Source organism: Puma concolor, chromosome A3 (assembly GCF_028749965.1).
Source record: "Puma concolor isolate L17-30 chromosome A3, mPumCon1.1.hap2, whole genome shotgun sequence".
NCBI lineage: Eukaryota > Metazoa > Chordata > Mammalia > Carnivora > Felidae > Puma > Puma concolor.
This window is the reverse complement of record NC_141669.1, coordinates 106,024,350-106,041,267: the sequence shown is the minus strand read 5'-3', so window position 1 is coordinate 106,041,267 and position 16,918 is coordinate 106,024,350. Positions and strand designations below refer to the sequence as shown.

The following is a 16,918-nucleotide window of genomic DNA, read 5'->3' as shown; positions in this document are numbered from 1 at the left end:
GAAATGGGGTTAGTGAAAGGGAAGCACTGAATTTTACTTTTATGCAGTTTAAATAGCCACATGTGGCTAGTGGCTACCATACTGGACAGTACAGATTGAATATACATCTATATTACTGTCGACTCCAAATTTTTTCCCCTTCCTCAGCACAAAGCTATAGCAGTCACGCTATGAACCAAAGAAGGGGAGGTACTGGCTTTTGTGGAGGCCCCAGCTCTGTTTTAATCCCCAATGTCAATTTGTTACAAAGCATGTTGCCAAGAGTGTGATTCTTTATTTTAGCAACTTGGTATAGCATTCATTGGCATCGGTTGTTGGACCCAAGAGCAGAGTTGGCCTTAATTCATAGGCTAGCCTTTTCTAGTAGAATGTCCTTAAGAGACCCAAATTCCTTTATTGCCATGCAGTCTTCCTTCACTTTTCCTTGTAAATCCATGGAGTGATGTTATGAGCTAAAACTGAGGTCCAAATCCTTAAACAGAAATTATGTAAGCACTTCACTGTTTGCTCTGGATACCCTGGCAATCAGTACATGCTTTACTTTTTAAGGCTTTGCTGGAAAACACAGACAGGTAAGATATGTAAGAAATTCTTAGATTGAAATAGAATCACATGATAAAATTGATGAGCCCCAAATGCTCTCATCTTCTAAAATGGGAATAGCTAAATATGTCATAGTGTATTGTATAATGTTGCTTAGAAATAATGAAGATTGCCAGCGGCTGAAAAAGGACTTCTATTTAAACAGGCTACAACTGGAAGGTTTAACAAGTCATTCAGGGGGCAGCGTTCCTTTGTGACAATCCAGCATTTAATGATGCTATAGATGTTACATTTATCTTCATGGAAAGAATGAAAGCTGTTTATTAAAGAATAAAGTATGGCACCAGAATGAAGATTGCTCTGTGGTGGAGAGGAGATAAACAAAGCGTTTACATTATTCTTATGCAAAATGGATACAGGCTATCCAATAAAAACCACCATTTTTAGCTCGTAGTTTTACTCATCAGGAATGCTTTCTCTTTCTCTTTTCAGCAATGGGTAGAAGGACTGAGATCAATCATACACAACTTCAGGGCCAACAATGTCAGTCCAATGACCTGCCTCAAAAAACAGTGAGTTTTGTTATATCACTCTTTGTTCTTGGCTGTTAAAAAGCAAAAGGTCAGATTAGGAGATAAAGGCTTAGTATATGGCCAGGCGGCATCTTACTTGTCTTCCCCTCCATGCTCCTGACCTTGGAGAGGAAGTTCCCAATCTATATCTGTACTCTCAGGCCACTTGGCAAGGCGTGTATGATAAACCCGTAGTCCAAAACAGATGTGAAAGGAATGGTTGATGGTAGGAAGATGCTGGAACCTCAGCATCCCCTGCTGTATCCTCTAGGTAGTAGGCACTGACCTTTGTGTCTCCAGACAGAGTGCTGATCGTTAGTTTTCCATGCCTAGGGAGATATGTAGTTGGATGCTGTGGAAGCTGGAGCCTCTGTTGTGTGAAACTGAGAATTGGGGAGTGTGGCCAAGAGAAGCACTTACAAGAGCACCCATTGCTAGGGTCAAAAAGGAGCACTGGCCCGGGGACTGTTCAGCACACAGTCAGGGATCCAAACATACTGGCCTGACCCCCGCTCACTGTATCCAAAAATGCGGCGGGGGGTGAGTTGGCGCGGGGGGGGGGGGGACGATGCACCTCACTGGTAGATTTGTAACCCTTATGAAGTTATTCCATCGGGGTGACTTGAAAGTTACTCAGGTAGAAATCCTAGCCAAAGCCAAAGTCAGACTGTTGAAAGAGCAGCAATCAGCAGAGGAGTGGGGCCGCCTGCCATTATAGGGCCACTGGTAGGCAGTTGTAGGTGCAGAAGGGAACTACACTGAGAAATTATGGAAATAAGCCTTCACTCTCAACCTGGCCTAGCAGCAAAGGTGTGATTCCTTGGACTGTCAGGCAGGAGGAAGAGAAGTCAGCCCTTGGGGCACTTTCATCCTTACTTTTGGTCCCTTTGGCAGGTGCTTTAAGAGTATGTGCTCTTGACTAAGATCCTAGTTGGGCTGCTTAGTTGTTGGGTGACTCTTGGCAAGTTCTTAGCCTTGTGCCTCACTGTGCTAATCTGTGACTGGAGATGGTCACCATAACTCATTTTACAAGATTACCTCACAGGTGCAGTGAGGTCCTGGAAAATGCTCAGCCCAGTGCCTGGCTCCCAGTCCTCTTCATTCACTATTAGTAGTTTTGATTTATATGCCATCCCAACTCTATTCTTTCCATCATCTTAGTAAGGGGTAGTTAGTCTTATAAATACCTCTTTGTTGTGCAGCGACTTCTCCTTTTCTTCTGCAGTTGCTGTGGCATATTTGCTTAAAAATAAAGAGCCACGGTGGATATTTGATGTTACAGTTTGGGTATTGATTGAATCCAAAAGACCTGAGACTTAGAGAATGCCCACTTACACCTGAGGGACCCCAATATCCATATCTGGACATATGATCATACCTGTCCCCAGTGGTATCATGCTCAGATCCCTTTATAGAGCTGGTGTTCATCCATCCACCAGCCACCATAAGGGTTAGCTCATCAAGAGGTCACACCTGCCCACTTCTACAGAGAATTACCCTCTGCTGAAGGGGAGTCGCTGTGCCTGGGAGACTGTACTCCTCCCTCTTCCTGGTGGGAAGCCCATGCCTGATGATGGGCTAGCACAGGATACAAAAGGCTAGCCCCCATGCCACCAAGTCGGAGGCACATCACACTCCAGAGCTCCCCATGGCATCAGGCTAAAGCCCCAGCAGAGACCACAGCTTTGTGTGACTGTTCTCCCTGCCCTTTCTGCTTCCCTCACGCCTATTGTCTAGAAAACATCAGTTGAAAAGGAGTCACTTGTGCTTCTAGGAAACTGACACAGGACAGAAACTTTACCAATTTGTCATATTCTGCTTTTATTAGAATTTTATTGACTGGAAACAATGAGAATGTGAATTAATAGCTAAGAACAGTCTTACCATCAACGTACAAATAAACGTTGTGGGTCCCTGTGTGTCAGGAAAGCAATGAGTTGCTTCCTGTCAATTGAGTTAATGAACTTCTCTTACTATTGGAAGTTAGGGAAGATGCCCATTCGATCTGTGCTTTGCTGCACTGGGAGCTGAGAGTGGAGATCCCTATGTGTCCTCAGGATAAAGTTGGCTGGTGTCAGCATGCAGTTGCATTTCCTACCACCTTAACAGAGATTTTTTTTTTTTTTAATTTTTTTTTTCAACGTTTATTTATTTTTGGGACAGAGAGAGACAGAGCATGAACGGGGGAGGGGCAGAGAGAGAGGGAGACACAGAATCGGAAACAGGCTCCAGGCTCCGAGCCATCAGCCCAGAGCCCGACGCGGGGCTCGAACTCACGGACCGCGAGATGGTGACCTGGCTGAAGTCGGACGCTTAACCGACTGCGCCACCCAGGCGCCCCAACAGAGATTATTTTTATTTTAATATTTTGCCAGAATTTTTTTTTCAACGTTTATTTATTTTTGGGACAGAGAGAGAGACAGAGCATGAACGGGGGAGGGCAGAGAGAGAGGGAGACACAGAATCGGAAACAGGCTCCAGGCTCTGAGCCATCAGCCCAGAGCCCGACGCGGGGCTCGAACTCATGGACCGCGAGATCGTGACCTGGCTGAAGTCGGACGCTTAACCAACTGCGCCACCCAGGCGCCCCCAGAATTTTTTTTTTAAGTTTGAGAGAGAGCAAGAGAGTGCAGGGGAGGGGCAGAAGGAGGGAGAGATAGAAACACAAGTAGGCTCCACGCTGTCAGTGAGGAGCCCGATGCAGGACTGGAACTCATGAACCATGAGATCATGACCTGAGCTGAGATCAGTTGGTTGCTTAACTGACTGAGCCACCCAGGCACACCCTTAGGAGAGATTATTAAGGATGAGGCCAGTCACCAAGTAAGTACTCACAATTTGTTTTGCTCAGTGCATGCACCCAATTTTCTAATTCATCCAGGGTTGCTGAGAAAAGTACAGAACTCCCAGTTAAATTTAAATTTAAGATAAGTAATAGTTCTTTAGCATAAGCATATCCTGTGCAGTATTTGGAACATACTTGTAAAAAACATTATTTTTCTGAAGTTCTAATTTAACTGAGAGTCTTGTATTTGTATTTGCTAATTGTGACAGCCATAAATTCATCTCACAGTGTATTATTGTCTCTGACCTTCAGAATAAATGTTCTTTGTTTGAATGAACTTTCTTTTAAAGTTCTTACCTGGATTGAAGTATTCCTCTTAAGAAACATTAAAACAGTGTTGTTACCGTTGTTTTCCAGCTGGATGAAATTGGCGTTTATGACCAACACAAATGGTAAAATTCCAGTTAGGAGGTAAGTCGATCATTCCTGTCTGTATTTCATACCCTTGGTCGACCCTCATGATACCAGACCAAAGAGAGAGCCCTTCACAAGTGATTGTTAAATGCTTTCACTAAAGATATTTCTAGAAGCTTATTTTAAATCACTCCATCAAATGCTGTGTTCAGTTTGTAAAAACCATTTGTGGATGTAAACTTGCATTTTTCCTCACAATGGGTAGCATTAACTCTGCTTTGATGAAGAACGTCCGAAGATGTATCAGTATTCTTTATATCTTCAAACAAGTGGGCTTTGAGGATTTTAATGTCTTTCGTCTACTTGCCCTAAGCAACCATTCGCTAAAATTAAAGAAGTTGTATTGTGCACCTGTAGCAGAAGTGTATATAGACTGTGTCTTCAGAAGTGTGGTGCCTCTGGACAGTGCTGCTTGTTCTGGGCCTTGCTGTTCTTCTGGTGGCCAGTGGGAAGGGGGAGGTAGAGTCCTTTGGCTTCTTGCCACTTAATCTCTAGGTGTACCATTGCTGACACCACACACTCTTCAGAACTGTCACTTTATCCCCTCACTCTGCCCAAGTTAACAGTGGCAATGAAAAAACAATGGCAGTAAAGCCTGAAAGGAATCAAGAAGGAAGGGAAAAAAAATGAAAACATGAAAAAGAGGTGTCTTCCACATGGGTTCTTTAATACTTAAGCTGGTATGTTTCACCCTCTGAGGACTCCTCATGCTTCCCTCTTTTCTGCCTCTCTACTCCCTCTCTGGTGTTAGGATTTGCTAATGGTCTGTGGGTACACCCGGAAGCTCTTGAGATGGCAGCAATAGGGATTATTTGCCAAACTCTCCTGGTATCTTTTTGGCTGGCATTTGTGTAAGCACTTCATGGAAATTTCTGAAGCTGGAGTGGGCATCATCTGTCCCCATGAAACCAGGAGTGTGTTTGGATTCATAAGCCCAAGCCCACAGCCTGAATTAGTCCCAGGTTTCCCGGATACCAACCCATTCTTCCAGGATTCTCCAGACTTAGGTTGATGTTGACTTCCTCTCTGGATACCACTTTAGCAAAGAAGCCAACGGAAACAGCAACAAATAAAACCCAGCGCTACTAGGTAGAATCTTGTCTTAGAACTGCCCTATCTTTCAGAGATGAAGTGAACAGGTCCCCAGCTGCATCGCATTTGAGCAAGCGCGTTTGAGCAGTGGCTTGCTGATCACACTTAGCCATTTCTGACTTTTCTCCATCTCCTTGTCTGCCAGGCACTTCATTCTGCCTTGACATTTCCGTTCTGTTTCCCCATGAGGTTATCACTATACTCTCTCAAAATCGCTCTTTTCGCATTTAACAGAACTGTCCTAGAAGTCATCATTTTTCTTAATTCTGTGTTCTGTAACAGCCCATGTGACACGACAGAAATATCAATGAGGAAATTAAAAGCATATGAATCATAAGACCATGGACAGTATTTTTACTTAACCTTTTATTGAGGGCTTACCAAGTTGTAGACCTTACACATGTGTTGTGGTCTTTACAAATCGAGATGTAGGATTCTCTGCTTTTTGTTAACTTACTAGCAAATCAATTTTGTGTCTACTCTAGAAAAAAGTAGACCTTAAAACAAAAACAAAAAACCCAGTTAGCACCCTTGATTGATAATTGTTGGCAAAGATACTTTACACTGATCTTTATTTCACTTAAAATCCTTTGCTCTGCAGGGCACTTGGGTGGCTCAGTCAGTTAAGCATCCAACTTCAGCTTAGGTCATGATCTCATGTCCCGTGTGTTCGAGCCCTGCGTCGGGCTCTGTGCTGACAGCTCAGAGCCTGGAGCCTGCTTCAGATTCTGTGTCTCCCTCTCTGTCTCTGCCCCTCCCCTGCTCACACTCTGTCTCTCATGCTCTTAAAAATAAATAAACATAAAACAAAAAATTTAAAATCCTTTGCTCTGTTGAGCAATAGCAGGACAATTATTTTAATGTATCCCAGCATCCTACAGCTAAGTACATTTTTCTTTAAAATTTTTCTTTAAACTTAGCACAGACAGCAGCGTGAATAGAAATGTATATTGGATCTGTTTTTACATGCTTTACTGTCCTGCTTTCTCTTCCAAGATAAGGTTCAGGAAATGGACGAAGTAGAAACACATAGATTGCAATCAAAGCACTTCTAACTAGCAGTTCTGGTTTCATTTATATGTATCCTACTAATCAAGCCATTGTTAGACAAGATTGGAAGTCTTTTATGATTTCAAAGATCTTTATCTAGCATGTTCACATGCAAAATTATTACCATCCTTATGTCGTTTTCTTTAGCTCTCTTTGACATGAACTCTTTGGTGCCTGCCAGTATTAACAGGTGTTTGACACAAGACATCTGTTATTTGGGGGCAATTTGTTAAAGTTGATGGAGAATTGATAGCAAGCCAGAAAAAAGCGGTAAGTCTTCTGGTAGATGAGCTGCCAAGGGCTAGGTGGAAATTGTTCTGAATGTTTTAATGGATATGAAGAGTAAACACTTTTAAAATGTCATTTTATCACTATCATTCTGGAGTTCCTAAAATGGAAACTATTACTATAGTGTGCATGCTGTTAAAAAGGTTCTGGCTTCATAGTCGTTACATAGCTTGGGAATGGCCCCTGCTCTTGAGTATTAACCAAAATATAATATCCAGGAAGTTGCAGGAATGATTAATGAAGAAAGTCTTAACTCTTTATCTCCCTCTTTTCTATGTACATAAACTTACACAGTCTGCTTTTCTCTCAAACCTACAAACTCCTACTCAATTAATCTTCTCACCTAGACCAAGGCTTTTGAAAATCACTCTTTTCTTTGCCATTTCTTATTCCTTGTAACCTGGAGTTGGAACCAATGGCTAGAGAGTCGGGAAATAGTAGCCAGACAAAAATTATGGGCTGTGGCAGGAAGTAGTCTTAAAAGAGACCGTTGTATTAAAGAGGAAGGCTGAGAGCCTCAGGTATGATCATGGTAGCCCAACTCCTATGTAATCTGTACATGTCCTGAAGTCCTAGTTTTTCAACAAAGTTAGTAGGACTCTGCTGAGGCTTCACTCCATGAGTCTGACCTGAGTGTTTCAAAAAATGGTGTTAAAACCATGGAATGGATTGTAGGCCCATTGAGGACAAAGAAAGAGTGAGACTCCCTTGGTTTTTTCAGGATCATTTCTGTCTTTATCACCTGTAAAGTCTGCTGGAACATGGAATTGAACCAGGACTCTAATAGGACTGGGCTCCACTCAAGCTTATTTGCTTTTGTAGCATTTCCTTTGGGGAAGGTGGTTTATTATGATTCAACAAAAACTCATTGAGTATCTGTTAGCCATGAAGCACTAACCTGTACTCTGTGGGTGTGAGGCTATATATAAGAGTTGAATAAATCACAGTCCTTTCTAAATACTCTCCTACGAAATGCCTATGATGGTATGTAAAAATGTCCCCAGGTTGTGATAAATGTGTTTCTTGCAGGACCCTGTTAAAGGGTATTCTGCTGGGCCTCTCATGTAACCGGAAACTCTAAGAATTCACCTTTGTGCCCCCCCCCCCCCCGCCTTACCTCTGAGTGAATCCATTTTAAGGCCCAAGGCTGATTCTGATAGCTGCCTGAAGCAAAGGCAATAAAGGCACTTTATTAGCTAGATCAGGGGAATGGTCTTTTCAACTTCCTTGCTTCTATTTTCCATCCTGGGTTTGGTCTCCATCAGAATGAGGTGAGCAAATCCGTGGTGACATTGCCCAGCCCAAGCCCCCTCAGAAAAGAAGGCCAGAGAAAGAGCCCCTATGACCATAATACCATTTCTCACCTTTATTTCCTGTGCAGTCATGTTGTTGGGCTCTGACTTTGCCCTCACTAGTATATCCCTACATGGATTTCTTTCTCTCCTGGCACTGGACACCCTAATTCCTTCTTTTTCTCTCTCAATCTGTTTACCTGCCCCCTTGCCCCAAGTGCTAATGCATAGACCTCCTCCTCCCATGAGACATTCTTGTTCTACTTCCTGTTCATGTCTTGGTACTTCAACAAGCTCTAGCCAAAAGATTCTATTCCTATAGTCTCTTCCTTTCCTCCCTACCCTCCAACCCACACCCAGAAAGGCTCAGGCCCTGTACCTGCTACATTCATGACCACGTCAATCAGTTTTCATGTCGTTTTTCAGGCCTATCCAACCTAACCAAAGCTCGAGTTCACTGAGATACCCCTGAGGTTGCTGTACAAACAGTTTCTTCCTGTCCCAAATCTGGGGATGCTGGGGCCTGTAGCTCTCATGTTAACACATACTTAAAAAAAAAAAAAAAAGAGATTGAGAACACTGATTAGCTACTTTCCTGTTTTATAAAGGTCAGGTAAATTGCTTCTCACCCCAATTCAGTGCATGAAAATTCCATGAACTAGAGAAGTGGAAAATGTGGACATAACACCCTCTATCCTAGAAACTGGTTTACTTGATGTCAAACACACATGCTCTACCATGTCTGTAGATTTGTTAAAAAGAATCCGTGGGCCTCCCTATACTTGAATACAGCTGTCTCAAGCGCTCTTAAAAATGTACTTCTAAGTATTCTTGGACTGAGTATGAAACAACAAAGCTTTGAATGAACACATAACAACTCCTTTACCTAAAGTTAGATCTTCCCAATCTATTTTGGGAAGTTGTATTCTGCAGTTGAAGAGGTGCGTTTTCCCACTCATCAAGAATACTTGGCGCTTAGTGCTTGCATTTGGAGCTGGCCTCCACTTAATATGAATGGCGGAGTGCATGACAGGGTTGGGGCGTGGGGAGGCACTGCTACCAAGCTCCTTGTGCTCACACCGAAGGCATTCCGAAGCCAAGCTTCCCGGATGAAAGTAAGCTCTGTCCTCAGGTTGGACTTTTGAAATTAAAGTTTCAGTTATGGTGACAGCTTACCTGGGCTTCCACTCACAGAATAAAGGAAGTTTCCTTTGGTTGGCTAAGGCATGGCTCAGAGCCAAACATGAATTCTAGGGTGCTAGCTTGACACCTCACTGGGTCATTCTGAATGTCACCAACGCATTTCTCATAGAAAATAGTCTCGATGCACACCATCCTAGTTAACAGGCAGCATCATTATTTAAAATTACCTTATGTCAGGAGAAAGCCAAGATTCTGTGGAAACATTGAATAAGTGTTCCCCTAACTCTCCTCCCACCACACCTTTGCTTTTTCAATAAACTTCCTAAGCCTTGAGGCAGCTGGCACATCAGAGTAGTTCAAGAGTACTTAGCTCAAAACAATTTTTTTTTTCAAAATATGTCTGATAATGCATGTCTGCTATAGTACCAAGGCATAAGGGCCATCACCAGCCTAGACTGACTTCTTAGGGGACTACTTTTTTTCCCCAAACCTATATAGTGTCAACATGAGGTTTTATTCTAGACTTACTGTCCCGTCTGCCATATTCCTCTTCCCTGAGAAAGAGGAATTGTTTTTGTCCATTGTCATTGTTTTTGTCCAACAACATGTATCTCCCAGGGCTTTTGGGGGCGGGGTGGAGGGTTGAGAGAGAGAGTGTGAACAGGGGAGGGGCACAGGGGATCTGAAGCAAGCTCTGTGCTGACAGATGTGAGGCTCAAACTCACGAACCCTGAGATCATGACCTGCGCAAATGTCGGATGCTTAACCCACTGAGCCACCCAGGCACTGCTCTCCCAGGGGTTCTTGTGTTCACAATCACCAGGGAGACACCTGTCTTAGAATCAAGTTGCCTCACTAGCAGAACCAGAGGGATATTGCAGGAGAGAGTTAGTGAAGTGAAAAACACCCAGAAATGAAAATGAATTGTATTTTCCTTTCCTTTCTCCACCCCCCATCCCACATCCCTAGTATTTCTTAGATTTTTGCCTCCACGAAATTAGAATTAACAATAACTTGACTTTTCTTTATTTTCTGCCCTAGTATTACTAGAACCTTTGCATCGGGGAAAACAGAAAAGGTGATCTTTCAAGCACTTAAGGAGTTAGGTCTTCCCAGTGGAAAGGTATTTATTAGTTTAATTATGTGTTTTGTAAAACGATTTTGTCTAGTTATGTTCTCATATGTAATAAGCCAGATTATTTATGTAACACTGATCTCATTTAGATTCAGAACTAGTTTCAGTCACATATAGTACAGGTAATTTTCTCCTTCCTGCCTGCCTTTTGTTCCCTGGGCATTTAACCTAAATGTTTCCAAATTCAAACAGTGTACTTCAAAATGTTTTTGTCAGTTTCATTAAGAAAAAGAAATGTCAGCAAGGCTACTCTTCTACACAGCTGGTGGGAAGCTTATTTTTAAGAAGCCTGTCCACATCGCCTCGACCAAGCACAATGTCAGTGTTCTTCAAGGTGGCTGTGGGGTACTTTGTAAAGCACTCCTCCCTACACAAACCATTTGTGTTCTTGGCCCCTTGGATTTAGAGTATTTGAAATTAGTTGATTGACTGCAAGACAGATTTAAGCCTGTTCCTACTTTAACAAATCCTACTTGAAATACAAACTGCAGCATGTGAAGGAAAATTTTATGTGGTTGTCCTGAGCAGCTTCATGTGGTCTTGTGAAAATTCATAAGATAAGCGTAAGTAAACACTGGCTTTGATTTATTCAGCAGCCTTTAGGCAGGCACATGATTTTCTCCATCGTGGAGAGAAAGAAGAAATGTTTCTTTATATTTTATGGGGTGTTGCCCACAGCAAGCCCAGCCGTAGCCAGTGTTTGAACCCACAGATCACGGCCACATGGTAACAAGAGACGCCCATTTACACATGCTGGTGTGCTGGCAGGATGGCCCGGCCACAGTTAGACTTGGCCTTCTGGCTTCTGTCAGTAAGAGTCAGAGATTGAGGCCCTGGGATCCCAGGTGGTCATTGCTTTGCTTCAAGATCCTGTGGATTCTTTGCCTTCACGAGAAAAATGTGGCAGGAGTTATGACACCCTCTTGTTCTTTACAGAATGATGAAATCGAGCCTGCAGCATTTACTTATGAAAAGTTCTATGAACTGACACAAAAGATTTGTCCTCGAACAGATATAGAGGATCTTTTTAAAAAAATGTAAGTTCCATTTATGGAGTTCTTGTCCTTTTAGATTTTTAAGACACCTTTTTGTCATAATATTTTAATATACTGTGTTGAGAGTCTGGAGGAGTATATAGTCAGGGTTACATTTTCAGCCCTTAGTTTATGACCGTAAAAGTTCACTCTGACTTTTTGAGAAACTTTTACAAAAATTAATGGCAGCACCTGGAACTATCCCCCTCGCCCCTTGCATTGGCTTTACTAACTACCTACAATTTTAACCTGCTCCTTTAGGTATTAACCCATTATGTGAACTAACTAGATTCAATTATGGAATGTTATTATGTCGTTGAAAAGTTCATTCATTCCAGTTATTTCAAATGGATGACTTACATGTTGTTTTGAAAAATAACATCTTTTGATAATACTAAAGAAGAATTGCAGACATTTTCTGAGCTAATGGGAGTGTTTTCTTTCTCTTGTTGGGTTGTTTGTTTTGTTCTTACGAACAGTCTCTGGCCATTTTAAGAGTGCACCACTACCTCAGGGTTAGAAGATAAGTTTAGAATTATCATCAACAAATGTCAACATGTAAATCGTACCTACTTGTAGCATCATATACAAAAACTTACTTTTTCTAATAAATTTCTTTTCAGCAATGGAGACAAAACTGATTATTTAACGGTAGACCAATTAGTGAGCTTTCTAAATGAAGTAAGCTTTTTCATACATTAACTCCATAAAGTCTGTGTGCAGTGGCTTGCCTCCTCCAGTGTCCCCATTGCATGTCCGCATCATATGCCCGCATCATATGCCCTTATTCGCTTTGCTTCTGACCTGCTGATCTTTCCAGATGGCTTTCTTTACCAGGTGCAAAAATCAGCTGCTGCTCCTGTGTGTCCATGCGCTTCCGACACCTTGGCTTTGCACACTGCTTTTTTCTGTTGGTTTTCTCGCTATGGATGTGTAGCTCTGGTTCTTTGTGTGCGTGTGGATTTTATAATATATTCATTTAATTAAATGTGTTTTTGCAAGATGATATTGAAGGTACTTTTTTTTTTCCTATTGATCTTATTAGAGAATGGATTGAGATTACCACACTGTAGTTGGATTCTCCATTGCTAACTTTTTCTCATACCTTTGCATGGACTGGAAAGCTTTATTTTTGTCTTTTAATGGATTGCATGTAAGGACAGTATGTAGGTTCAAATAGAATATTTTGACAACAAGCACAACACTGGAGTTCCTGGGTGAAAATATAGTACATACTAGGCCAATTAGATTGCAGGTTAAATTTTTACATTTTATTTTTATAACAAGCTTAGGGCTCATTTTAGAATATGATTCACTTAACAACCAAAACTGGTTGACAACATTTGCTTAAGCACAAGAGAAAAATATATTTTAGAACACGTAAAAGTTGCAACTTTTCTTACAGCTAAAATTAACTTTTTTTTTCTTTATGAACGTAGAGAAGAATGTTCTGTTCAGTGAAACCCCTTGAAGTTTTTGCTAATCCAAAATGGAAAATTTACTTTTTTTCTACCACATTAATAAGTTTCAGTGAGGAAGGGCAATGTATTTTTGTTTCAAAGCAATTTTTAATATAATTTAACCATTATACCATATAAAAAGAAAACATTAGAAGAGAGAGTATCATGCCAGACAGGAGGTATTGCCCCAAAGAACAGACAACAGGCAGGCTGTGATTTGCCAGGATGTAGAGACAAATCACATCTTTGCCAATGGGCTTCTCTTTTCTTGCCTTTTTAGGACTTACTGGCTCCCGATTTGCAGGGTTACCCTTTCAAAGCTCTGATATCGAGAGCCTAAAAGCCCATGTTCAGGAAAGACTAACCACTCCGTTTATCAGCACAGATGCCTCACCTCCACTTTTAAATAAGCCTTTCAGTACAATACAATATTTATTTTACTTGAAAACATTTCAAGTCTTTCCACCCCACTAGTTTTTGGTCATGCGAATACTATGTTTATAATCTTTACCCAGATAATATCCACATTCCTGTGCCACCGTTGCTCAAGTTGCCTTGCTTTGTTTCCTTAACTCCTTCCTCCTCTCCTTTATTAAGATTTATTGTTTTATTTCTCTCAGCTTCTTCATGCACTTGGGGTCACTGATCATCTTAAGTTTTGGTGAGATGGGCAGGAATATCTTGCTTTTTGCTAAAGAAGGAAGGCCTTTTAGAGGCATGGACAAAATTTATATCATTAGTTTGCTGCTTCCTAAAAACAAGGTCTCTTGCACACTCTGGGATGAACTGACACCCAGCCATCTATTAAACATGACAGAGACTTTTCTATGTGTGTCATTGTGAAAATAAAGAGTTCTGAAGTCTTGAGGTTAGGTGCTACATTCGTGGGCTCTTAAGGCTTTCCCCTTAGTTTTTGTAAACCTACCCAGTAATCACTTGCAATTCTTGCAAGTCTAAGATATAACATTAAATATTAAAATATGTGATCATCTGTACATTCTGCCATCCAAACTCTTTCTTAAAATACTATTAGTTGATAAACTTTTATACATTGCTATCACAGGGCCATTAGCACTCATTGGTTCTTATATTTTCTTCTGTTTGGCTTTTCATTCACAGTAAGGAAGCACCTTTAATTTTGAAATGGGACAGATGGAATCAGTGGGATTCTAGATTTTGTTAGATCATAAAGACTACAAGATGGTCCAGGAAAGTGTGCAACCTTTATTTTTAATCAAAGTGTCTGCCTGAATCTCTTCCTTTTCTGTCCTAGTGAACTGAATTGGAAAGACTAGATAGAAATCTGAATGTGTCCTTGAAGAAGTTTGTGAAACTTAGAGAACATTCTGCCAGCTCCTTGCAACCTCTCTTTTGAGTCCTACAGTGACCCCCTCTTCTCTCTCCAGAACCAAAAGCACCCTTAAGGTAGAGCACCTTTGAAACCCATAATGAAAGGAGACAACATTGACTCAAGAAGGAAGCAGGCATTGCAGTGTAAGGGTCTATGGCTCCAAAAGCTTAGATCTAAACTTTTTCAAAATTCCTTAGCCATATGGTGTCAACAAGCCATAATTCAACATTGTATTAGAAGCCCCAGATTATGCAATAAGATAGGAAAAATAAATGAGTCTACTGAATACAAAAAGATGAGGTCCTACTCATTATTTGCAGATAATGATTGGGTACCCTGAATATCAAAAACTGTCAACTAGAAAGCTCTTTGAATAAGAGTTCAGCAAAGTAACCAGAGAAATGACTGATAATGCGAAAATCAGTAGACACACACACCAGCATTAACCAATTAGAATAGGTAATAGGGAAAAAAGTCATGCTGCCTCCCACCACTTTCCAGCTTGTAAATCCTTTTACTCCTTAGATGAAATTTTATGTTCAGTGTGCTAACATGTATCTCCAGGAAGCTGTAATGATAGGAGAGACTTATTACCTTGGTCACCATGTAGGGGGGTTTGTACCACCCCCTCCCTATCCATGTCATAAATACCTACTGGCTTTTCATTGATAGCTTTAGACCTGCTTCTCATCTGCTTCTCAGTATCTCTTTATTCATTGCTCCCCAAAGTGTGATCTGTGGACCAGCAGCAGCAGCATCCTGTAGGAGCTTGTTAGAAATGCAGAATCTTGGGTCCCACCCAGACCTACTGAGTTGGAATCTGCATTTAACAACATCTCCAGGTGATTTGTCTTTACTTTAAAGTTTGTGAAGCACTGTCCTAATAGATTATCTAGATTCCTTCTTGGAATGCTTAGCATGAATGGGAAGAATGTGAGAGCATCATATACCTTCTGTTACTTCTCCATAATGGATTTAGTCATGGAAATCCACCACTCAGATCTAAAATTTTGCCACAGCTGTGTCTCTTGGTCCCATCAGTGGACCAAGAGAAACTTTTCCCATTTTTTGAAAATAATAAACCAGAGTCTGGGAGAGCTGGTAGAAGAATAAACCACTGTGAGCTGCCATTTGGTTAGATACTTCTCCCAGCTCAGGTCTCTATCTGTGGTGGGGCTGATTCATGTCCCTGAGCTTCAGTTAATTTCACCTCTCTTTGCCTGTTTCCAATAAGAAGCTAAATTGATTTCAGTTATCTTCATTATCTCACAAAGATGATAACTGAGAGGGCAGGGCTACAGAATTGAGAGATGCATGGAGGGCTGGAGAGAATAGATCAAAATGAGGAAAAGAGAAAAAAAGTCTTAGATGACAGTAATAATCCAGAATTAGCTTTATTGTTGCTAGTGATCTGCACCCCTCCCCCCCCCCACCTCACACCCATTATATGATTGCCTTAGGGCTAAACCTACCTGTTTCTTTGTTTGTTTGTTTTTATTTTGCAGTTGAAAGAATATAGGAAAGGGCATGAGATCTCTTTCCATTGACAATATCTTTATTCTTGAATACATAGACACAGAAAGAGAAGGAGGTATTTCTTAGTCTTATGGGTAAGCCTACCCTTGCAAATTATTCCTTCATCTTCTTTATATCTCTTCTGAATATTTGTTGTCAACATCCATCTCTCCCAATTCTGTTGGGATAAAGCCAATGGATGCCTTTTCTCAATAAGAGTAAAGACATAATAATTGAGTAATGATCACTGTCTCCCCATTCACATGAGCACAGTTCTGGGATCTATTTTCAGAAGCTGTTGACATCACTTAACAAAGCTCTGGATGTCCAGGGGTGAATGTCCTAGGTACACTGCTTCCCCTGAATCCCCACTGAAAACAGATGATCCCTCAGAGTTGTGAAGCATTTTCCACACTGTGCTTATGTCCATGTGGAACTCTTCTGCAACCTTATTACTCTGAGGTCACCTGGAAATTATCTTTTCCCTCTTTGTTTTTTCATATAAAAATTATAGTTTTGTGACTCTAATGCAAATCTTATTATTTGCTTCTTTGTCTCGGATTATCCAGATTCCACCGTGCTTCCTTTTTGAAACATGAAAATTTTAGTGAAGCAGACAGTTACGTTATCTGGTGGAGCAGATGCAAAGACAAAGGCAGTTTCATACTGTCTGCTTTTAATGCTTATTTCCTGCAAATTTACAATTAGGGGCTTATGACACAGCCGTTTTAGGGCTTGGTTTTCCTAGCTTTTGCTTCTGACAGGCAGGATGTTCTAGTGGATATCATGCTTTGGCAATAAATTTTAAGACGGTTTAATAAGAAGGACATCTCAAACATTTAGCATTCTATCCTTGCAGGACTTAGGTGTTTTTTTTTGGGGGGGGTATTGTTGTTGTTTTACTCTTCTGCAAATATGTTAAAATGCATACTTTTACACATTAGAACAGTGTTTCTTAAACTTGAACACATTAAAATCACCTGGAAAGCTCATTAAAACACAGATTCACAGGTTCCACCCCAGAGAATCAGATCTGGTAGGTCTTCGGTGGGGGCTGAGAGTCTGCATTTTAACTCCCAGGTGCGGGAGATGCCACTGCTGCTGCCATCAACAGATCACACTACAAGTATTAGTCACACAGGGCTCATGTGCACATACACGCATATAAAAAGTACAGAGGAGCA

The 16,918-nt window shown here is 41.2% G+C and overlaps 1 protein-coding gene across 14 annotated transcripts in view; it reads left to right on the top strand.

Annotated features, from left to right (window-relative positions):
* The window catches only part of PLCB4 (phospholipase C beta 4), a 422,070-nt gene that overhangs the window by 305,318 nt on the left and 99,834 nt on the right, over positions 1-16,918 (top strand). For all 14 annotated transcript variants that reach the window (XM_086701713.1, XM_086701708.1, XM_086701702.1 and 11 more), the window contains 5 exons: positions 1,036-1,115; positions 4,318-4,371; positions 10,281-10,362; positions 11,311-11,411; positions 12,032-12,089. In XM_086701713.1, coding sequence (XP_086557839.1) covers positions 1,036-1,115; positions 4,318-4,371; positions 10,281-10,362; positions 11,311-11,411; positions 12,032-12,089 — 375 coding nt within the window. The remainder of the gene's footprint in view (positions 1-1,035; positions 1,116-4,317; positions 4,372-10,280; positions 10,363-11,310; positions 11,412-12,031; positions 12,090-16,918) is intronic.